The 25,816-nt window shown below is 32.8% G+C and overlaps 1 protein-coding gene across 2 annotated transcripts in view; it reads left to right on the forward strand.

Moving 5' to 3' along the window:
* Nucleotides 1–25,816, forward strand: part of LOC118193838 (uncharacterized) — a 147,310-nt gene that overhangs the window by 88,211 nt on the left and 33,283 nt on the right. For both annotated transcript variants that reach the window (XM_085827179.1, XM_085827180.1), the window contains 13 exons: nt 2,266–2,502; nt 4,161–4,397; nt 9,107–9,343; nt 15,335–15,571; nt 17,044–17,280; nt 20,958–21,203; nt 21,993–22,094; nt 23,059–23,160; nt 23,308–23,409; nt 24,028–24,129; nt 24,313–24,414; nt 24,906–25,007; nt 25,143–25,244. In XM_085827179.1, the coding sequence (XP_085683305.1) occupies nt 2,266–2,502; nt 4,161–4,397; nt 9,107–9,343; nt 15,335–15,571; nt 17,044–17,280; nt 20,958–21,203; nt 21,993–22,094; nt 23,059–23,160; nt 23,308–23,409; nt 24,028–24,129; nt 24,313–24,414; nt 24,906–25,007; nt 25,143–25,244 (2,145 nt within the window). The remainder of the gene's footprint in view (nt 1–2,265; nt 2,503–4,160; nt 4,398–9,106; nt 9,344–15,334; nt 15,572–17,043; nt 17,281–20,957; nt 21,204–21,992; nt 22,095–23,058; nt 23,161–23,307; nt 23,410–24,027; nt 24,130–24,312; nt 24,415–24,905; nt 25,008–25,142; nt 25,245–25,816) is intronic.

Here is a 25,816-nt window from a genome sequence, read left to right on the forward strand (position 1 = left end):
TATGGCTGTTGCAATGAATTTTATGGTTTACGTGCGAATAACATGATATTTAATAGGTAAATGTAACACAGAAAACGTTAGACAACGCCCCTTTGGGGGTAATATAAAATGTGAAAGCTTTCGGATTTTTTTAAGAAAATTTCTTTATTAACTTACGTAACTCCCCGTTCTATATAACACAGTTTGAACCACAGTAAAGATTTACGTAGAAGATTTTTTTTCTAATGACTGAGAAATTGATAAAATATTTGGTTAATTTATATTTCGTTGAAATGGGCAGCATAAACCATACATAAAGGCTTTTACTACCAAAATATGCGTACGAAACTCTATTTCATTTTAGATCAAAGAACTTAAGAATTTTCAAAATCATCACAGACTATAAATATACAGGTACATTTCTCTAAATTTAAATAGAGTTTATGGCATTTATTTATTCATTTTTTCATTATTCATTTATTCATCATTACTTCATTTATTCTTCCTACAGTCGCTGTAGGAAGAATAAATGAAGCATTATAAATTTAGAGAATCTTTATTGTGAGTTTTGAACACGATTGATGTCAAATAGTCATCTTTTCTCTAATATCCTATTGTGTGTTATATCCTTCTGTTCGAAAATCAGTTACAAATTATATTCCGTGATTACTGGATAGTACAGCTTCCTCTTTTATTTCCGAACGGAAATTATGATTTGAAACAGCTAAGTTCATCAAAATACACATTTTGAATAAGAATTTTAATGAGGTATAAATACCACACAAGAACGATATTTATTCCAAAAAAAAATATTAATTTGTTAAGAGAGAATTTGACATATGTTTCCTTCTGTTTAAGAAATATACTTAAAATTTTATATATTTTAGCACGTTTAGCATTGTGCCTGAATACAGTTAGATTGTATAACATGATATTCTAATACCGTTATCTTATATGCTGTCTTAATATAGTTAGTTTACACTGAAGTGACAAAAGTCATGGGATAGCAATATGCAAATATACAAATGGCAGTAGTATCGCATAGAAAATGTATAAATGCGAAGTGCTTTGGCAGGGCTTTCATTTGTGTTCAAGTTATTCATGTGAAAAGGCTTTGACGTGATTATGGCCGCACGATGAGAATTAACAGACTTTGAACGCGGAATGGTAGTTGGAGCTAGACGCATGGGTCATTCATTCCATTTCGGATATCGTTAGGGAATTTAACAATCCGAGATCCACAGTGTCAAGAGTGTGCCGAGAGTAACTAATTTCAGGCATAACATCCCACCATGGACAGCGCAGTGGCCGACCAGCTGCACTTAACGACCGAGACCAGCGATGTCTGCGTAGAGTTGTCAGTGTTCACAGACAAGCAACACTGCGTCTAATAGCCGCAGAAATCAATCTGGGACGTACGAGGGACGTGTCCGATAGGACAGTGCGGCGAAATTTGTCTTCCTTCGGCTATGCCAGCAGAAGACCGACTCGAGTGCCTTTACTGACAGCACGACATCGCCTGCAGCGACTCTTGTGGGCTCGTGAGCATATCGGTTGGTCCCTAAACGAATGGAAACCCGTGGCTTGGTAAGATAGTCACGATTTCAGTTGGTAAGAGCTGATGGTAGGGTTCGAGTGTGGCGCAGACCCCACGAAGCCATGGACCCAAATTGTCAACAAGGCACTGTTCAAGCTGGTTGTGTTCCATAATGGTCTGGGCTGTTTTTACATGGCATGACTCGGTCCTCTGGTGCAACTGAACCGATCATTGACTGGAAATGGATACCTTCAGCTACTTGGAGATCACTTACAGCCATTCATGGACTTCACGTACTCAAACAACGATGGAATTTTTATGGATGATAATGCGCCATGTCACCGGGCCACAATTGTTCGCAATTGATTAGAAGAACATTCAGGACAATTCCAGCGACGATGTGGCCACCTAGATCACCCGACATGAATCCCATCGAACATTTATGGGACATCATCGAGAGGTCAGTTTGTGCCCAAAACCTTCAACGTCAACACTTTCACAATTATGGACGTCTATAGAGGTAGCATGGCTCAATATTCCTGCAGGGAATTTCCAACGACTTGTTGAGTCCATGCCACGTCGAGTTGCTGCACTTCGCCGGGCAAAAGGAGGACCGACAAAATATTAGGAGGTATCCCATGACTTTTGTCACTTCACTTTATATGCCTTATTTTATTATAGCTGTTTGATATGACATCTTACAGTAATACAGTATTCTTGCATATTTTTAAAATATTTATCACATTTAGAACGCTGCGAGAAAAGAACTGATTGCAAGAATCAAGGGGAATGCATAAGTGGCTTTTGTAAATGTAAAGATGGCACAAATGGAGATAAGTGCGAAATTGTTACTGGTTGTACAGATGAGCTCAAAAGGAAATGCGCTAATGCTGATGCAGATTGTATTTTTGATGAAACATCAGTGAACAAAGCTACTTGCGTCTGCAGAAATAATTTACTACGATATAACGGCGAAACGTGTGTAGGTATGTTCAGTGTATTTAAAATTAAAATTATCCGTATTTGTTTCTTGTCAAATTACAAAAAAACATGTAATCTTTAAGTCCCTTTCTTTTTTTATTTATTTTTTCGGTACTCTTCCGTTTTGCCGGGGCAGGTGATAAAGTCGCCAATAAAGATACAAATGACGCCAAGCGGAATATCCTCGCTGGTAACCTTTTACGCCTCATTTTCAAAACAAGTCCCAGCCGTTTCTTATCGGATTGATTGTTTCGTTCAATACTTGCATACAATTAGATAGAATTTTTAACAGATAGTTCAATTATATGCCTAAGGCCATTTGCGATAATTGAGTCAATTACACCGCTCACCTGAAGGCTTAAATATAGAAAAGGCAAAGTCAAGGATTAATTTCATCAATTCTAATGAGAATGCACTAACGAAGTAAAGCACTGCGGTTTTACATGATTTCTGAGTAAGCTATTCGTATGAATTGAAATAATTCTTGCATTTAAACTTGCGTTTCAAATCTAGATTTAACTTGAAATTAATGTAGATAATTACTGACAGAATTAGATTTTTGTAGCGTAGTTTGCGAATCCGTATCTTAATCCTAGTATTGAGCATTCGATCTTATTGTAAGGTCTTTACTCAAATAAATTTCGTACCCTAAACAGGGATCGTACCCATATAAAAAATAATGGGAAAAATCGCACCTCCTGAGTGCTGGCTAATTTACGTAAGATGAGATCACATGATATGAACCGGCGAATCAGGATGTTGAACCATGAAAGCATATTAAATTCTTAAATTAATGTCTTTTTACAAATTTATTGTCTTTATTTGTTGGCTTTTTATAAAATTTTAAACGATATTAAAATGTTTATGCCTTCAAAATAAAAAAAAATATTAGAACTAACATTTGTTAACATTTTTTATGTGTATACTGTATGTTGTCGCCAATTAAATTTGCTTGGTGAGATTTGCGCCGGCGAAACGGAAAAGTACCATTTTTTCTTATTTTTTACAAACCTATCAATGACACAGAACCAAAGTAATGCTTGCGTCTACAGTTTTGCTCTATTACAAAATAAGAAATGCGTTGCATAAATAAAACTTAATAACATTTTATGTATCGTTTATAATTGTTATATTTTTATTATTTTTTTAAATCTTTAAACAGGTTAAATTAAACTTTATGTATCATAGAGGAAAAAAGAATCCTAATGTAGTAAAATAAAAGGCCAACGGGTTTTCTTGTAAATGAATAATAAACAAGATGTAAATTAATTATATTATGAATAACTTAATTCCTGCAAAAGCCTAAAGCATCTGCAGGAATACCCAGATTCAACAGATCCCAGTATCCGCATGTGTTAATATTTTGTGATGTTCTAGACTTTTAAAGCATTTTAATAATATGGCCTAGTCTCAAATGTAAATGTATTCTTCAGTTTCCATCAGGAATTAAAGCAATAAATTTCACTTAACACGCAGATTGGCTTAATGCCATAAGCTCGTAAAATTGTTAGTTTTATTCTCGGAAAATCTGACACAAGACCCCGTTCATTGAGGAAGAAATTTGAAAGAATATTCTGTTAACTTTAGTTCCTATTTTTTCCAGATGTTGTGAAGGCTAACGTATACATTCTTACTGAATCTGTTAAAATTTTGTTATTTTTAGAGACTTGTACAGACAGAACTGATTGCGAGAATCAAGGAGAATGTGTAAACGGCTTCTGCAAATGCAAAGATGGTACAAAAGGAGATAAATGTGAAATAGTAACCGGGTGCACGGTTGAGCTGAAGAAAAAATGTGCTAGAGCTGATGCAGTATGCACATATGATGAAACATCCGTGAATAAAGTGACATGCACGTGCAGGAATGATTTACTGCGATTTGATGGCGAAAAATGCATAGGTATGTCCAAATTATGATAACCTTTTCTATATAATATGTGTTCCCATTTTAAATACATAAATTATAAATGTTTACATTTTTCCATTAAGGTTTACATAAAATGGAAATTATATGAATAGCTGTGACGTTATGTTACGCTCGTATTGAAATCTGGAAACTGAAATTTGACTTGCATAAGGTACTGAAATTTGGAGAAATCTATTCATTGTTGGAGGCTTTGGTCTAAACTGAGGTTCTCAAACGATTCTCAAACTACCCCCGACTCATTTACATAAAAAAAAATTCCAACCCCCTCTACCACAACAGTTAATTTTACCAAATACTATAATATTTCTGCATATTATCTACATTTCGTTTATCTGTCTATTTATCCGTCAAGTATACCTAAGTAGAAATTAACTAAAACGAGAGTAACTGAAAAACTGTTTATTAAAAATTTTAATATATTCTCAAATAGAAATAAAAAGGCTATTGAGATGGCTGAAGCTGGTAGACTTCCAACAATGTGTTTATGTCATGTTCTAGTTTCATTATGGTCAGTCGAGTATTGCCTCGTTCAGTGATATGCAGTCTGTTCCTTCTCTTAGACAGTAAATTAGATAACGCATTGAACAGATGCTCAGAAAAATACGACAACGCTAGCGGATAGGGCTACTTCCGACCTGAGGCTTGTGTCAAACGGAATTAAGTGCCGCCCCACCGAACTTACAATCTACCATGTTGCGACCCTACAGAGCAAGGGCATACAAGGCAGTACCCTAGTCTCCCTGCCGAGCCTTACTCTGTCCCGAGAGCCCTCAGGCCTTCTGTGAAGTCTGTTTTTATACCCCTGGGGTTGAGAATGCCTAGGTACAGATCCTAACAAACAAATACGACAAACGAAAATCAATTAAAAATTTATGTGTTCTTCCTGATAATCCTGGCTAGAGAATTAGTACTGATTTTTGAAGCCAGAACTCTTGGTATCTATTTCTGAATTTTACTTTTAGTTCTTCGTTAGTTATGGGATCTGCGAATTACTAATTGTCATAATTTTGCTGTATCTTCATGAAGATATCTGAAACCCAAATTGGTATATTCATATCTAAAATAACCTAGAATCGTTCTGTAAAGTCAGCATGAAGAACATCCAAGTGTTGGCAGTAAGCAAGTAAATTTTCCTGTTTTCGAGGATTATTGATATTGTAATAAAGTAGCTGTAATCACCTGCTAAACAAAAGCTTTCCCATATACGTATCTGTGATGTTTTCGGTGTTAATTAAATTCAACAAATTCCCTTGCAAATTGATTTTATTAAATATTTTAACAGGTCTGTCAAATTGGCGATATCATTTTTGGATGTAGTTTTTGTCTTCTGTTTTCAAGGAAGTGCAATATTAAGTCAAATGGATTGCAAATACAAGATTCAGACAAATACCTCTTGAAAGCCAATGAACTTTTATGTACAGTAGCAAGCGATTCTAATCCTTTTCACTTCATGATTTTCATTGAAACGTTGGCCAAATAATCTGTCATGCAATGAATTGCTTCTAATCTTATTTAGTTCCCTAATAAAGTAATGAAGAGGAGTATGCAGGCGTTCATTCCGTTCTTTTCTTTCAACCAAATGATGTTGATGAATAACACAATGTGTAAGCAAATTTACATTTATATATTTAGTTTTGACATTAGGCTAAGCAGATTTTGTTGTATGTATCTTCAAACATTAAACGTCTAGATAAATGCTGTCGATAATCAGGTATCAGATGCATACCGAATTCCTTCCTGTTTTTAGCCGAAAGAGAAAAAAGGATAACATAAAAATAAAATATGTATGATTTTATATAAATTTCAGCATCATTTATCTCACAGTAAGTGTATCTCAAGTTTCTAAAATGCCTCTCTTGTAGCATCAGAAATCCTTTGTTATTTAGCTTTCATGTTCTGTTCGTTGTTGAAGATTTAGTGAGACAAATTTTCTCCAACGATAGAATGAGATAATAATTTGTAAAACAAAGCCAGAGGAACACTGTTTGAAGTAATACATTCTAAAACGAATCTCTGCCTGATTATTAAAATAGCATAAGATCTAGCATTATAATGATGGAAAATGATGTCTTTTTTGTTTAAGGATTGTTCACCGTTTAGATACTAGTTTCGTTTTCCGTTTCTTCAGCTAGTGACAGCCAGGTGCGCAGATTTATTCGTTTCACTGTATTCACTAACATTCTCTTAACATTCCACAACAGACTGAGGAAACTGTTTTCGGAATCTAGCTCTCCTATTAAGAATGCTGACACAGTTCTTAAGTACTTCGTTTTAGGTATTCATTAATCAAGTGCCTTTAAAATGCATTCGAAAAATGGTTAACATTCGTAATAGCAAATCTTTTGTCCTCTTTTTTCGCAGAACGTATCTGGAGCCAACCGTTTGAACTTCATAATCAGCCTAAGTGCCTTCATCCGTTTTCAGACAGCTGTTTTGTATACCGGCAATGTTTCTGCTGCTTTATATTGCCTTTTTTTCGGATTTCAGCAAACCTTGAAACTGCTGATCGGCGTCCAGAATATGACTTATCTCTATATCAATTGTCCCCACTGCAAAATTTCTGAAACCAATGGCGACAGTTGCTATTGGATATGTGTTTTTCAACTGCATGCTTTCATACACCTCTCAAACGCTACGAGAAACTGCGACTACAGTAATGACTTTAGCAACTTGTGCAGTAATAAGTACCCAATGTACTTCTTACTTCTTTGCATTTTAAGAGTTACTCAACAAACTCAGGGTACTTATATATTGTGTTGTCCTATATTTTACAGATAATAGACGCCAGTCATTCCCTGCTATCCGTGATTTTGTATCTATACCATACAGATGTTTTAAAAATTATCAGATTACAGTGTGCATCTATTATTAACATAAGAAGAAAGTTTCTAAGCAGCTAATATCAGTTATATTAAATTACTATGCGCCTGAATAAAAAATGTGAGAATGTTTCTTATTGTTATTGTGGAAATAGATACTCACTGAAATATTTGAAAGAATGTTTCTGTAATTTCCGTATTAAGAGTTGGTTTGTGTGTCATAAAACATAAGTTTATAAACATATCCTATCAGATATTTGTTTAGAAGCAACATTTTTTAAAAATATATGATTCATTTCCCGTAGCCTGTTTAAAACTTGAATAATGCTGACTAGTCTCTAATTTAAGGATAATATACAAGGGCGAGTCAAATGAAAGTGAGACAATGCGAATATATGACAAACAGAGTACTTTATTTAAAAGTAGTCTCAATGAACATTGAGACATTTATCCCATTGACAAATGAGCCGCGTGATCCCCGTCTCATAAAACTCCTTGGGCTGTCGATTCAAAACGTCTGTAACCGACTCCTTCACGGCGTCGTCCGACACGAATCTGGTACCCTTGAGATGTTTTTTCAGTTTCCCGAAAATGTGAAAGTCGCATGGCGACAAATCTGGGCTATATGAAGGATGGTGCAGCGTGTCCCACTTCAACTTTGCCAGTTGTGTCTTAACCACATCAGTGACGTGGGGACGAGCATTATTGTGTAGCAAAATCACACCATTCGTCAATCTTCCAGGTCGTTTGTTCTTGATTGCTGCACGCAGCCGATCCAGCGTTGCACAGTATCGCGAACTATTGATAGTCTCTCCACGTTTAGCAAATTCAATCAGTAATGGCCCTTGACGATCGAAAAAAAAGTCAATAGCACCTTTCCCGAGGAAATGACAGCCTTTGCTTTCTTCGGGGGTGGTGAATTCAAATGTTTCCACTGTAAGCTTTGCCGGCGTGTTTAAGGTTCGTAGTGGTGGTACCATGATTCGTCTCCGGTCATAATTGCAGACAAGAAGTCGTCATCCTCATTGTGATACCGGATGAGATGAGTCAAAGCAGCGCCGAACCTCTCCGTCTTCTGGCGGTCGTTCAAAATCTTGGGCATCCATTGAGCACACAAAAGCCGATAACCGAGATGATCATGAATTATGGTGTGAACCGAACCGTGACTGATGTTCACACGCTCTGCCAGTTCATCGATGCTTATCCTCCGTTCTTGTCTAATCAGCTCATCAATCTGTGCAATTGTGTCGGGGGTGATTGCAAGGTGGCTTTGGCCCGGTCTTGGATCGTCTTTGCAACTTTAACGTCCTTCTCTGAACCGTTTGCTCCAACGCTTCACAGTGGCCAATGCGATGCAATGTTCACCGTACACAGCAGTCATACGGCGACTAATTTCATGTTGGGAAACACCTTCAGCTGTCAAAAACCTGACCACACCACGCTGTTCCTCTTTTGGAGCGTCCATTATGTCACGCTACCGTCTTCAACCCAGTGTAAGAGCGCCTTAAAGAACTTTAACCTCACACTTTCGCGCCACTTTCGTAAATGAAGGCTGTCTCTGTGCTACGCGCATGCGCCGCAGATGATGGACCGAACCATTCTTGCTGAGGAGGGGTTGGCTCACTTTCATTTGACTCGCCCTTATATAATTTCTATTATGTAACAAAGCATGAGGTTTCAGTTATCACATAGATTGGCATCATATCTGAAACGTTATTGTAGTCATTTCTAGTATCAAATACATTTCTCTGCTCTTTGTGAAAGAATATTTCATCTCTTAATTTCCAGGCCTAATTGACAGTATAACTGTGATCAGCTTATATGTATTGTTATAGAGTTTCTTAAAATTTTGCTGTTCTTCAGAGCCTTGCAGGGACAGAACTGACTGTAAGAATGATGGAGAGTGTAGAAATGGTTTCTGCAAATGCAAAGATGGTACAGAAGGAGATAAATGTGAAATTGTAACAGGATGCAAAGACGAGCTCGAGGAAAAATGTGCCACAGCTGGTGCAATATGCACATTTGATGAAACATCGCCGAACAAAGCGACATGCACGTGCATAAATGATTTGCAGCGATTTAATGGAGAGAAGTGCGTAGGTATGTTTAAATTATGGTAAAATTATGTATACTTTTTTATATTCTAAACATGTAAATACTTTTTTATATTCTAAACATTATATTCTAAACATGTAATCCATACAAAATGGATATACATTTTTTTAATTGTTTATTTTTAATTAAGGTTTACATAAACATAAATTACTCCTAATGTAAAATTTGAGATACAATATAGTTTGGGTTATAGTAAGTTGAACATCGATTTACCCATTATTTATTTCTTTGTTTTTCCTAATTACTTTCTCAACCTTGTTTCTGATACCAAAATAATATTCTGAACAGAGAAAGGAGTTTACTGTTATCTTTTATGTAATGTAAAGCCGCTATCAGAACTACCAGCTACTCTCAACTGCTCGTCGTTTCCAGTAATCCTTGCTTCCAGAAATCTTATTGGTTGATCTACGCGGAACAAAGGAAGTCCTGTTAGATACTCCTCTGCTCCACGAGACAAAACTGCCGGGAAATATTTCTCCATTCCGGTCAAACTATTGAGGGGACGCACGCATAACAGATCACTGAGGGCAACTGTTTCGGCTAAGAACTTATTCTTCAAAATAGTATTGAGAGAAATACGTTTCTCGGAAAAGTTTTTGCACTGTCACTATATATGCTAAGGTCACTGATCTTTAAAGAATAATATGCAAGACAACACCGAAAAAATCAATCAGATTTCCGATTTTTATAATTTAAATAATTATCGATGCATAATGATAAATAACTGAATTCAATGATAATTTTTAAAGATTTTATTTTAAAGTTTTCTATACACCCCTAACTTCATATATAATATCAAAATTATATAAAATTTCCTACCAAAAGTGCTTAGATAAATCAAAAATAATTGTAACCGCGAAAATGCATTTTTGAAGCTCATTTAGTATTGTGCCACAAAGGGACGAAGTGGCAGGAATAGTTTTTAGAAGCCAAGACTGCTTCAGGTAAGCATTTAGTGCCACATGAATTTACAACAAAGTGGAAAACTCTATTCCTTCATTTCCGAAAGTACTCTTGTGCAAAGATTGGCAACAAGTCCTTTCTAATATTGCGACATGCAGTTTTCGCTTCTAAAGTCTGTCTTAAACCGCGAGTGTTGATCATCTGGAATTACTGTATTAAAAGTTTCTGCGTCGACTTCTTAAAATATTCATCAATTATAATTCAGAGATCAGGGAATTGATCTCTGAATCAATCAGAGAATCAGCAGAGAGTTCATCAGTCAGAGAATTTGATGCCTGATTAGGGACTTGTTATTTTTTTTTTTTTTTTTTTTTTTTTTTTTTTTTTTTTTTAATTTCATGTTGATTTTAAAACATTTGCAGGCACAGTGCATCTGCGTAATGCATCTACGTCTCTGCAAATTGGGAATTAAAATTATTTTGTGTTTATATAAGGGAGACAAAATACCTCAAAATTTATTTTACTTTTATACCTCAAAATTTATTTTTCTTTATTTTTATAATTAGCTATATCTGTAAAAGAATTTACAATTATTCTGAAACTAATTATTGCATATCGACTTAATTCGTTATTCTTTTTAACTCAGGCGCTTTAACTAATCAGAGAATTTGATGATTAGTTTGAATAGCAACTTTGTTGATTTAATAACTCAGCATTGGAATCGTTTCCTCGTAGTAATAACAAATAAAGTAGTGATAAAACACCTTTTTTCAGCACATTTCTTAAACGTTTGATGATATATAATTTACACAAACAGTAGTATTTCCTGTTGATTGTGTTTTCAATCTTTCCAATCGTGCCTGCTCTTCATTTGCCTTGTGGGTAACGTCTTTTTCTTTTGCATAAATTCTATGAAATTAAGATACATTTTTCTCCTTTTTTACTCCCTTTTTACAAAACTTTCAAACAATTATCACACTAGTTCAATGCTGATTTTTATTTTCTACTTATCCTAAATTTTTAGTTTACACGTTCTTTTCATTTTGTTACTTTTCCTTAAATGTTTCAGTCAAAACAAGCATTCAGTTATTTTATTGAAAATCTATTACTCTTACACCCGTATACACGAGATCATATGTTAATGATGCATTACTCATAGATTTGATACAAAACGTTTTGTAAATTAATCAAAACCTGGTCAAAATCATATACAAGTTCAGCTTAAATGTTTCAGATTAGCAGATGGTAGATGTCGTGAATACCAATAATGAAGTAGATAATGGTCCGAAGGCAAAACCTGAACTGTGCTAAAATAAAGCTATTATTCATTATAAAACAGTAAAATTTGTAAAACGTTCCGAGAGCTGGAAATTTCAAAATGTTTTAAATAATTTTATAAACCTTCGGTATATAATGTAGTTTTGCTTTTGCTAACTGTCCATACATACAAGTTGCAAACATTAAATTTTGTACCTCCCTATTGCATTTTGAAATTTTCTATTTGTTTATATAGCTCCATACAAACATAACATTTTGACTGAAGTTAGTTCTTAAATATGAGTAATTTAAATGAGTATTTATGCTTTAAATATAATCTAAATAATTAATTTACAAATAATTTTAAATTATTTGGAAAAAACTGGAATAAATTAAAATTAAAAGTCCAAATAATTTTATGCCAAATCTTCATGCTTTCCAAATATTCTACTTTTTCCGTTAAGGAATCTTTCGTTTTCAGTAAAGCACTGAGTGGTCTTAAAAGCAGTAATACTTACATCACCACTTCTTCTGTTATAATGAAGAAAAGTGTACTTCTTAATGTTATGGATTTACTTTCATAAAAAAATAGATGTCTACAGTATCAGCAAAGATAAACATATTCCAATTTATTAAATATCTCATGTAGCTACCACATGATTTCTTTGTTCGGTCTATTATACTCATATTTTTGCTCCATTTCACTTACATTTATTTCTTCGAATCTCATTAGAGATATAATTCTCATTCAATTAATTCAGTTCTCCCTACGCGGAAAGGCAAAAATATATAAAAACTCAAAGCATTTTCATTAAAAATTGTAAAATACAGAAAAACATAAAAAGAATACAGTTAAAAACAATATAAAAAAGAACTTTTACAATTAAAATTAAAGTTTGAATGCAAAAACAAGTAATTCGACCAGCGGATTGGAAGACAGATCTTTTCGGTGCACAAAACTGAAAGTTTACTTTGGCTCACACTAGGCAAAAAGACGGTAAAGTTTGTGCACAGACACACTTAATCCACTTTTCTACTAAGAGTTTCAAATGACCTCCACATTAGGCTTAGCACCCCTTAAACAACTTTCAAATTGTTGATAATTTTACAAATATTGCTTGCCGATGAAATGAAGGCATAAAAAAACTAACCGTAATATAAGAACAACATAATTCGATCATTTTTAAACTAAAAATGCGCAATTTACCAACATATAAGAATAAAACACTGAGCTCTCCGGAAGACGGGTATACCTTTCTGCTATCCTACTACTGCCTTAAAATACCTTCTAAAATTTTTCTAATAATTCGTAGCTTTGATTAAATTCTGTTTCCTTGGAGATGATATATAAAAACCTTTTCTAATAATAAATTATTGATTTATTACTTAGCAACTTTTCGGCTTTTTAAGTTAATCATAATTAATCATATATATGCATATATATATAATATATATATATATATGTAATGATATTTTAATTCAATTAATTAAATTAAATTCTAATCATATTCCTAAATAATGTGTGGCGATTCTCTACCTAAATTGCACCCCTGTTCCTAAATTTTGGCGAAATCCTTTCTTTCTTATAAATTATATTAACCTGTTGGCGCCCGCCAAATCACCAAACTCATAAATCTATCATACTACATAAAGTCCTTAAGAATACTCCTGATGAGAAGATAGCGTCACCTCGTAATCTCAATTAATACCGCTGATTGGATGAGCACCATTATGCACACATATCTACAGTCAAAAGTCGTTAATTCGGACACCCATAATCCAGAATGATCTATAATCCGGACCTCAAAGCTACAAACTTTCTGCGCATGCGTCGCGTTGACGCATGCACGTAAGACCTTTACGGCTGCGAATTTGCGTGTGCGCGTGCGCAAAATACGTTTACGAATGCGCGTTTAATGTATAACGGACTGTATAAGCTAAGCTGTAATTATCTGGTTATTATAATTATTATGGTATAAGCTGAGCTAAAATTATCTAATTATCTATTTCAGTTAATGTTGCAGATTGCGTTGTTCCTTAATCTTCGATTTGGATCCGGCTTATTATTTTTTGCAGACTGTTAGAGCAGTTTTATAAAAGTAAGTTTGAACTTTCGATTGTGTCAAATAGAATTTCCGATTTATATTTACTAATATGTAACGGATCTACAAAGCGAAAGTATGTTTCGGAGTCCATTAAACAAAAAGTGGAATTGCTGCAAAAAATGGATAAAGGCATATCCTTTGTTTATCTAAACTTTAACGTTTGTTTATCTTTAACGCCGCGGCGGGCGCGCAATGAATTGGAAGTTGATCTGTCAGCACTATCCTTATCTTCAAGGCAGATGTTTTTATTTTATTTGGCTTATAATCGCTTACTAAATGTAGTATTTCATGTCGATATACTCCGTCTTTGATATGATTTAAATCAAATGCCTCGTCATTATAATTCGCTTCCGATAGCGAAGAAAGTAACAGAGTTTATTGAAAACGCAAAAATTTCGATTGACAAATTAGTCGGTATTCTTGACGCAGCAATTATAGGACTTGAACAGCGGAACTTTGTAACTGAACAAGAAATTATGTATGTTTATAGAATTAAAGAGAATGTATTATCACATAAAAAAAGAAGCAACTTAAACAACTTACATTGGAAAAAATGTTTAATAAAGTAAACAAATAAATATTAAGCTTTTTTTTTTTGTAAATTTTGATACACTTTAGATCATAATTGTTCTTTATTTCGTAAATTACGGTTTCATATTTTTAATTTTAGAATTTCTTCATGCCATTTTACCAGATTTAAACTGATGATCTATAATCCGGAAAAATCGATAATCCGGAATCGCCGAAGTCCCGACGAGTCCGGATTAACGACTTTTGACTGTATAAATTGGGCTTCTCCCTCGATGTACAGGAGGAACGCTTGGGAGATGGATGCTAAAATAAACGTATTCCAAAATTTGTCTTATTCATGTTGCCCCGGCTACAAAACACCAATATATATATATACGTTTGGTGCGGTTGATTGCAACCTAAAAGGGACTTGCGCAAATGCAATTTATAGCAGTCCCATATATAAAATTTCAACGTTCTGAGGCTACATGTTTTTGAGTTAAGTGAGGTACATATATACGAACAGATGTCACGAAAAAATCCCTTCTGAATCAATTTAAATCCAATTTATATTCCGTTTGGGGAAAAAAAAGTTTTTTATTCTATCTGTGCGTACAGATGTCATGCAAAAACATAGTTCAAATGGATTCGAGAGCAGACAAAATGGATATTTTAGTTTAAATGTGATACGTGAAATGTTTCGGGATTACAGTACTTCCTTTACTTCGAACAATAAAGTAAAAAGTCAAATATCGTAATGAGCGTACCACTATTTGAATGAAATAAAATTTAGTATCAGTTGCATAATTTATTTTACAAGACTTTTCAGAATACTACATGGATTTATGAACAATTATATACATACAAGAAGTCTCTAATCGATAATGCTGAAATTAATTGCATAAAGATTCATATTTTATTTTAAAAACTTTGGTGCGTTATTTACATCAATACATAATTTATGGTCTAGAAACATAAAGCATACAGCAATCTTTCTGGAACAAGCATTTATTTCTTTTGTTAGATATGTTTCATAAAGCTTATTACAGATGTTTAAGATTAGAATACCATTCCACATAAAATGTAATATTATGTATATTTCAAACATTTAACTTCTTATATTATCAACTTCAACATGAATTACCTCGGGAGCAAAATTATTTTCCTTACATTTTTCTTTGACTATGCATATTATTTTTAGAACTCTGCAGAGACAATTCTGATTGCGCAAATGGAGGAGAATGTGTGAACAGGTTTTGCAAGTGCAAAGATGGCACAGAAGGAGACAAATGCACAACTGTTACAGGATGCACAGATGAAATGATATCAAAATGCACCGCTACTGATGCAACATGCGTATATGACGAAACGGCAGTAAACAAGGCTTCTTGTGTATGCAGAAACCCAAATTTATCCTTCAATGGTAAAAAATGTGCAGGTACAGAAATTTTTTTAAACATTACATTGTCTCACAAATTTGCCATTTCTTTAAAAGAACGCCAATTTTTAAACAAGTATAAAACAGCGTTGCGTGCAAGTATATACGCGAAAACAAATATTTAAGCAGAATTATTATATTAATAAAGTTTGTAATTAACAATTTTATGCCAAATCTTCATGCTTATAACATGATCATCAGTAAATTATTAAGTTCATTCTTTTTAATATTAACATTCTGGAAAGATAATTGGCAACACTCAAATTGGTCTGTTTTTTCCTTGATCCTTCCATTTCTATGGTTTGGTTTGATTTACTTAATTACAGCACAGCACACATGGGCTTTCTGTCTAAGAGAAGGAATCGCTTCGTGGATGACTTCCTATGTTAAGCTGTATTGTATAGACATTACGCATGCAGAAAATCACAAAGCTAACCCGTTTGTTTAGATTCGAACCCCGACCGAAGCACCAGTGTTCAGAGTCTTTACCGCTCATCCGCTGCTGGGATATACCCTTTCTATGCATTTTATTGTAATTAGAAGCTTTCAAAAAATTATTTTCTCAAGACAATAAGCAATTGTAAGTTTATGTTTCTAACATAATAGTTTTTTCCCTACTAAATCTTTCTTCGAGTTAAATTTTAATTCAAGCAAAAACTAAATAGTTGCAAGCATTTTGATAAGTCTTCATAAATATGGTTTAAGTTTTGTCATAAAGCATGTTTCGTACGAAATATATAATATAGCTCATCTGTTTGCATAAATCCTTGTGTTATGAAATATGCACGAAAAATAAATTTTTAATTATCAAAATGCAAACACAGAACTTAAAAATTATTTAAATAATTGGAGCATAAAAACTTAAATATTTAGCTTTATTAACACTGATGATAACTGCCATTATTAAAAAAGAATACAGAATTACTAGTAAGGAAAATTAGAAATTCCGAAAATTAGTTTTGATAACTTTGTTTGCACTCATGTGAATTCTAATACATCTGGCATGACATGGTTGCTGTAGTTAGAAAATTAGCATTAAATTCTGTTTGATAATTTAGGTTACCTAAAACTACTTCTTTATCGTTGAATGGAAATTATACTTTAAACGCAAATTTAAACGCAAAACGCTTAAACGAATTTTACATAGTCTGTGAAAGAAGAAATTTAAGCTTTTCTGTGTGTTGGCTCAGAAGTCGAAATCCAGAGTTTTAAAAGAACATTTGTATATCATTTATATATCATATTAAGCAAATAAACTGAACTGCAATACAATTCGTATCGATTTTAAATACGTATAAATATAACACTAAGTTGATATAAGTTTGACAGAAGTGCCTTACTCATTAAAGGTATGGTTCATGGGTTTTTAATCTCGAAAGAAGAAATTTAAAACTTATATAATTTTTGAGTTTTGTAGATGTTCCAATAAGCTTATACGCTCCATAATTCCTTCAAATTACTTTATTTTCTAGAGCGATGCGGGGAAGATGCTGACTGCGAGAATAATGGACAATGCAGAAACGGTTTCTGCAAATGCAAAGATGGTACAGAAGGAGACAAGTGTGAAATCGTAACAGGATGCACTGATGAACTCAAGAGGAAATGCACTTTTGCTGATGCAGACTGTAAATATGATGAAACATCAGAAGAAAAAGCTATCTGTATGTGCAGAAAAAAATCAATGCGATTTAATGGAGAAAAATGCATAGGTAAGTTTAAATGCAAAAAATAAAATGTAATCTTTCTGGACGTGGACTTTTCTGGACTGGAATAAGACGTTCTCATATTTATTTAGATACCAACTTAAAAAATGTGGGCTTTTTAAACAGATTTTTTAGATATGTTAAAAAATTATTTTTAGACATATATAAGAAAACGTTAGCCGTAAGAATAGATAAGTGCAATTTGACCCATATTGTGGTTTATCTAGTGATATAAAAATTGATAATATAAAAAGATATACATCATTGTTAATCTTAATTTCCTTCATTATTTTTATCCTGCATAATGTTTTTTTTTTTTTTTTTTTTTTTTTTTAAGAAATTAGCTTTAGTCTTCTCTGACGTAACAAAACTGTTTTCAATGTACAAAAGTAAACTGCTAACTTGAGTTTCTTTCAATAGGATTATTTTAGAAAATAAGGATTATTCGAACTAAGTTTTCTTCAACAATCTGAAATATACCTTTCCTACAAATGAAGAGATATGCCTATATATACTTATAAATACAAACTATTTTAAATAGAGCAAATATTCTTGTTATCATAGTTTCTAAATTTTACGAAAAGAAAAAAAATTTTTTTTTAATTACGAGCAGAAATTATTTTAACATTTTCTACTGTCTTCGTATTCATAATTATCAAATGTTCATACTCATCTGAAAAACATAAAACCCAAAATATTTCAGCTATTTATAAAAAAAAAGGCTAACTGAGATATTTTTAAGGAAACAATTTGGGATTTTTGAAGACTTTCAACTGAAAGAAAGCAATTTAATCGCTTTCCTTAAGGAGTTGGTTATAAATTACATTTCAAAGTTCGAAGTTGAATTTTTGTTTCCATTTAATATCATTCAATGATATTCCTCTGTTGTTCAATAATATATAACGTTTCTTAATTTGTAATTTTGTTACATTTGATACGACGAAAGAATTTTCACACAAATAATTTATGCATTTTCCAAATGCGAAAAAAGTTTTAATAATATCCCCATGCAGTAATAATACTTTAAAGTAATCCTAAAGTAGAGGATCTCTAAAGTAATAATACATTAGAATAATCAATTAATAGTTGAACAAAAGCATTTGTTTGACTACAAATATTTTTCATTTTAAATTTATGCAAATAATGCTGCGAGCTGGCAACATGCCAATAATTGAAGCATGCTACTGTGATAGAACAGGGATTCTGTAGGCTTATAAGAATAAGAACCTTTTGAAAACATTTGCATTTATCAAAATTGTCAGGACAGTTATGCACTTCATCTATCGACATTAGAAACCGTTTTCTAAGTTGAGGGTTCATTTTTATTTCACAGATTTACTTTTTGAATTTTAATTTTGTACGACCATAAATTTTAAGCTGATCTTTTTTTAAACTAAAAAAAATATTTTTTGTCACACGAGAGTGGAATTTTTGTATTTTCATTTTTTAATTAAAAAAGTCTTAGAAAGAGCATTAACTTTGTATGTATAGCTTCCGATAAATGCATCTATAGCGACCGGATATATACTTTACTAAATGTAAGTATAGATGCCAAAGGACTTTACAAATAATAATATTTCGATTTTTAAAAAAAATTGATTTTGGAATTAAAAAATGACCATAGCATAAATGTTTGCCCTAGTTAAAACATTTTTTGTAATTCGACGTATATGTTTATGATCAATGATTGCAAAAATAAAGGTTAAATTACGGCTTTCAGGGTCATGGTGTTTATTATATTGGTATGACATTTTTTCTCACTTAATTTACTAACAGTACTATGCTAACTGAATAAACTGAATTTGGGTTAGTAAACGTTCATTTCATATTAAATGAAGAAGGCTTTCAAGCTTGAAATAAATGCAGGGTATTAGTTGTAGTTTATTATATTGCAGATGCAAGTGATTGTTATTATAATTCCCATAACGGTTCATTGCGCCTATAACTTAAATATGCTTTAAGCCATAATCTGGAATTTTGCGCTAAAGCAATGAATGTTATATTAAATATGACATGCCATTTTGTTCACAATAAATAAGATTTATGTTTCCGAGCTTGTAACATATGCAAGATGTTACTAAATATGCAGGAACTATTTATAGTTGCAGCGTACCAAAAAAGTTATGAAGCTATCAGTAGGCGAGATGGGTTCCAATACAACATTGTTGTCATAAAGTGAGAGAAAGTACAGAAAGTAGTTGTTTATAATTGGAAAAAATAACGAAAAGAAATTTTCCTTAAATGATATCACAGCAACACATATGCAACCATTTCGATAATGACTGTAGCTCCCAGGCTTATAGCCTGTTGGGAAAAAAACCGCGACATCCCACGGTTTCAGTGACATGGATGTTGTTGTTCTTCAGTTTGAACAGTTGGCTGTCCAACAGCACATTTTCCTGTGGTCGTAATACAGTCATCGTACAGTGTGGTCAAACTCGTAGTCATATTTCTTACGCGTACGTAGAAAGTTTCATTGAGAAGCAGATCCTTTTAGTTCCTTATAATGGATGTTATTGAAACTACTGATACTTTGTTTCAGTTCATGAAGCTTTTGCTTGTCCTGTTGGTATGATGTTTATTTATAACTATCCGCCAAAAATATTTTAGATATCAATCAATTGTTTCTCAATCAGGCAGAATGGAATAAGTAAACTATGGCGTGAAGTGAATGCTGGGTTTGTCACATAATTTTTTACAGGGCACTATGTAAGGATTATGTTAATTTTATTAACAGTTAAATTTCAAGTTCCTTTCCTGTCAAATTCTTAACTTCAACTTACTACTTCCGGCCAGAACGTAGTTTAGAATCACGTCTGAATACATAATGAGGAAGAGCGGTATTTAACCCCGAAGTTCTTTGGTCCTAGAGAGAGAGAATCAGAGTTTCTGATTTACGCTCGTCTGCCTTTTGGCCACTCTCTCTTAAAGCTGTTATTACGCTCGGCCGTATTCAGGCCTTTGATAAGCTTCGCAGTCAACTGGTTTTTAAGGGGCCAACTGCATTAGAAACTTGATAGCTTCGGCTATATTTCTTTAGTTAATCTTAATTTTAGTTTATTTCTTAGTCTCTTAAGTTCAAGCCCAAGAGTCGGTTTTGATTGTACACTCCAAGGCGGAGCTTTGTTAAATCTTATTGGAATAATAAGGGCTATCTTGTTGTTTCTTGTCACACGAACTTAAGCGATTACTCGCTATCTAGTTCTTAAGATTCGTCACTTTCTACAGTAATTTAGATTTACACAGTGAAAGTCTTACAACCTGATAACAAAAAGGTATCAAAATATTAAGCAAAATGTAGGATTAAATGAAATGAAAATTAAAACATTCTTAAGTCTCAATACTCAATAGTCTTCAAAGCAATACTTATTAATACGTTTAATACATAAACTCGGCTTCCTTGCCCGTGTATTCTTTATACTTAATAAACAAATAGCACTAAATGCTCAATATTTTAATCATTATGAATTATTCTTCATATAATGAACATTGCTACCAATATCCAGCTTGATCAGTACTCTTCGTATTGATTTGAAAAACAATTATTTATCATTTTACTGCTCGCAAAGGGCATGTTTGGAATCTTAAACTCCATCTGTTTTAACTCAAATTGTTTAAATAAATAAATAAAATTCAAATTACAATTTTGCTGTGTTTCATATTAGCTGTGCATTAATTTTCAGATTTGATAAAACCAAGATGTAAGAATGATAATAATTGCCATAATGGAGGAAAATGCGTAGGCAATGTCTGTCATTGCCGAAAAGGGACCAGTGGCGGTAGGTGTGAGGACATAGATGATTGCCAGACGCTAAAGCAAATATGTGAACAAGGCAATGCAATATGCAGCTATGATATCGAAGAAGAAAAAGCATTTTGTGAGTGTGAAGAAGGAAAATCATTCGATAGTGTAACTAGAAAATGCAGAGGTAAGAATAACATTATGATTAATAAATACGTAAATTAAAGTTCGTATGCACTAAATTTTAAACACAGTGAATTTTATATAAAAATTATATTTCTTTTTCTTTCCTTCCTTATTTCTTTATAATTTTTTACCTTTTATATGTGTCAAATTTTGATTTTTATTTGTTATTTCTTTGCTACAATTTTATTATGTATCGTTACTTGAACATTTTAATGGAGACAGAATAAATTAAATGAAACATTCGATGCATTTCTGATGTTTTCTTTTTTTTTTTTTTTTCCAACGAGAAGGAGAACAAACAATAAACGTCGAAGACTGTTAAACTAGTAAGTGATTACACGGTGTAAATAAGTACCATATCATAAATAAAAGATATCCTTCGTTTAATATATCTTTCTTGGTTTTCTTGCTACAAAATTAGTAAAACCTTTAGAAGTATGAAAATAAGTGTGATGTATCGCATTAAACAAATCTTAAAAAATAAGTCTGATTTGCTATAAACCAGTCCTGTAAAACCGTACTAAATCAATTTAGGAAATATTTGACTTGATGGTAAACATGGACACTGTACTGGAGTGATATATCAGGGGACTTCTTAAACCTTTTGAAATATGACTTGTGATGAAGTTTCATTCAAAGCTCATTCATTACGCGTATTTGCAATAAAGTTAACTGGAAAGTTCTAACTGGTCCATTCCTTCTGATCTATGTTTAATTGCAATAAATATTTATGTTATTATTTTGAACTAAATATTTTAAGTATTATTTTTAACCTAAATCTGAATTATAGATTGCAGATGCGGGAGAAACGCAAAATGCTTCTTTGACAGAAATGGAGAACCGTTTTGTAGATGTATTAAAGGATTTAAAAACTTCGAAGGAGAGTGCAAAGGTAAGAAATATTTCTACTCTATTTTTAGGAAATGCCCAGCCGCTTTTACATAGCTTCACCACAAGGCGGTTTGAGAGATGCTGGAAAATGGCAAGGCAAGGCAGGCTTTCCAGATTTGGCGCGGAATAGCCCAGTTGGTGACATTTAACGACAAAATTGGCGATATGCCGTGGACGGATGGAGAACCTTCCAAAACGAATTCTTACAGCTTTGGCTCAGAACGTTCTCGAAGGCAGCCCAAAAGCTATATAAACCCTGCTGGTACGCGGAGTAGAGTAATGTCTCGTAGTCCATTGAGTCGATCGCTAGTCCATCGAGTGCATCTCGAGTTACAGAGTGAGAGTCTCGAGAGTACGTTGAGTTCCTAGAACAAGCTAACCGAGTCGGAAGCTGTACTCTGGTTCGTTGCTGTGAAGCTGTTTTCACCGTTATAGTCTGAAAGCTGAGTTCTGATTCTGTCAGCGTGTTTGTCGTAGCTTTTCGACGACTGTAAACGTCTAAAAGCTAGGACTTACGAAAAGCTACGACGGAAAGCTTTGGAGCTATCCTGAATAATACTGCCTAATAAATTGTGTTGCGATTCTTCATCAAGAGTCGTGGTTAATCACTTTAAATCCACGAACCCGTACAGAAACGCAAGAATATTTATACTTAATATTTCTATATCTAAACAAATAAAATTTCTCATTAGCTGGTATTCGCGACCGAGACTTTCTCTATTATGGATGAATATTGCTTAAAATGGCGTGTATTAGCCTTCTATTTCAATGGTCCATGTGTTCAGGAAATGTCAACGAACGAGGACTATCTGTTAACAGATGTTGAATTGTTTTAGGCACCATTCTGATACCTGCAATTTATATTATAGCTTATACTTATATTTGCCCAAACTATCATATATGTATTTAGTACTATATTTTTGTGAGTTTAGAAACATCGAAACTATAATTTAATTCATTCACAGAGTGTGACTGTGGACCCTATGGAATGTGTGTTTTTGGCTGGGATGGAGTTAAGCAATGCAGTTGCCATGAAGGATACATGGATTGGGAAAAGAAATGCAAAGGTAAAAACGAATTAATATCATTTCCACGGCTTTAACTAATTTGGTTAATTGTTTCCAATAAATAGATATATTGATGTTTTTCAATTCTTTATCATAATGGTTGGTATTTTTAAAAATATTTCTGCTATTTATATTTTGTTATTACAGAATGCAATTGTGGACCTCACGGAATGTGTTATTTCGGCTTTGAAGGAGAGAAAAAGTGTAGTTGTGACGAAGGATACTCGGTATTTGAAGGAAAATGCTTAGGTAAGGATATTGCTATATATTTTTGGTATCTAAATTTCGTAAAACTTTACGACAGCTTTGTACTCACTTCTATAGCAAAATGATATTTGAGTGAATTTAATTGTGAAATTTCTTGCTGGAGACAGACAAAATAAAACGACCTACAAAATAACAACGTAAGATTAACTTCAAACATCAGATTCAAATGAAGACATCATGAACAAAATTTGTATTGCAAATAAACGCATCATCTTTTATCAGTAAGAATTCTATTCCAAACTAAGTGTCTTCTACAACCAAATTTTATTAAAATATAAGTTACTTTTCTGATAAATTTACTTTCGAGTGATGCTGAAATTATTTTTCAAATAAATGCAAGTTAAAGAAGATATAACCCCTTCTACGAAAATCAATTTAAACAATCTTTCTTAATTTTTCTAAATAATTGAGCATGTATCTGAGGACGTAATGACTAAACAAGATTTTTATGTTACTTCTGTGAGATATCTAATGGTTAATTAAATAAAAACTGCAAAATACTCTTTTCAGTATGATGTGGAAATACATTTAAAGCTGATTCCATGAAATTTGCGTTACGTATTTAATTCACTTTTCAAATAATACATTTTGATTTTTTAGAGTGTAGCTGCGGATCCAATGGAACATGCTATTTTGATGAAGATGGTCAGAAACAGTGTAATTGCGATCAAGGATATGTAGAATACCAAGGACAGTGTGAAGGTTAGATCAGTTCAAAATTATTCTCAATTAAACTAAGTTTTATAATTTCACAATTTCCATAGGATGCATTCTTATTATTCTGTACTGGTATCAGTGATAATATACGATTTTTATTAACACAGTTTTATTAATATATTGATTACATTGAGTATACTTACATACGCATTTTATTTAAATGAACAGAATGTAACTGTGGACAAAGCGGAACTTGCTCTTTTGATGCCTATAAACAGAAGAAATGCGATTGCTATTCAAGATTTAAAGAATTTGAGGGCGAATGTTTAGGTAAGTCGTATATCGTATTTGGTTAAAATGGCAGTAACATGTAACATATCGTCGTTGTTATTGTTACAAGCCATAGCTAAAAAAATTGTCTTATTCACATTGTAACATGTAACAAGGAATAAAAACAATAATTAACATCTTACAAAGTTCTATTAAGTAAAATGCAGAAACATTAGACGTTCTCAAATGTCTTCCATGAGTCTTTCGAAAAATTTACTTTTTCTGCCCTGCTGTGCATTACATTAGCAACGACGATTTAGTCTGCCTTTTAAAATAGTTGCAAAATATAGTTGTTCATGCACTGAATGAAATCAGCCCGAGAATTCATAAATTTGCTTTAAGAATTTATAATTAAAGCATAATAATAATAATTAAGCTTTAATAATTAAGCTTTTTATAATTAATTTATAATTAAGCTTTTTATAATTAATTTATAATTAAGATTTTTATAATTACCTTTACAAGAATTTCTTTTATTCTGGAACATGTAGAATGCTACTGTGGAGCATATGGAACTTGTACGTTCACTTCGAATGGAGGAAAGCAGTGTACGTGCAACGAAGGATTCAAGGAATTTGATGGGCGGTGCAAAGGTATAGTTAATATATCAAAAATGACTTAGCAATTAACAAAATAAACCATTAATATTTAATTCTAAAAATTCGAATATTACTCAGCTGAATTTAAGTATATAATTATAACATTCTTCTATACTTTTGAATTTAAAGAATGCGACTGTGGGGTTGATGGAACCTGTTCCTTCGGCTGGGATGGAGAAAAGCATTGTAACTGTAGTAAGGGATTTAGGGACTATGAAGGAGAATGCAGAGGTAAGAATAAATTTAGATTTTGTAGGAATTTGTTATTTTATTGTATTTATTACAAAAAATTTCATTCTAAAATTTCGAAAATTTTTTGTTGATTTAAGTTCGTTCGTTCGTTTGTTGATTAAGTTCGTCATTAAAAGAATTTTTCATGCTTAAGTGTTTTGAGAGATTCTTCACAGATATCATAGCAAAACAAACTTTGTCATGATTTAGATGGATTCTGTGTATCCGCATGTAAATATAATGTCAGATGCACTTAAAGTTACGCATGAAAGTTTAAATTTTCAATGTTTTAAAGTAAGCCGCAGTTTATTTGGGTACAAAAGAAATATATCCAATCATTCTTACACGGCATTTATTTTTTCAAGCGCAGATCTTAGATATGTAGCCCAAGCACTTTTAGCCCAAGCACAAAACAAAATAAAAATAAGAATTGTGATGATTTCACAAAGATTATGTCATTAAAAGAATTTTTCATGCTTAAGTGTTTTGAGAGATTCTTCACAGATATCATAGCAAAACAAACTTTGTCCTGATTTAGATGGATTCTGTGTATCCGCATGTAAATATAATGT

The sequence above is a fragment of the Stegodyphus dumicola genome, chromosome 11 (assembly GCF_044657685.1).
Source record: "Stegodyphus dumicola isolate Sdum_Otavi_A_Nest chromosome 11, ASM4465768v1".
Lineage (NCBI taxonomy): Eukaryota > Metazoa > Arthropoda > Arachnida > Araneae > Eresidae > Stegodyphus > Stegodyphus dumicola.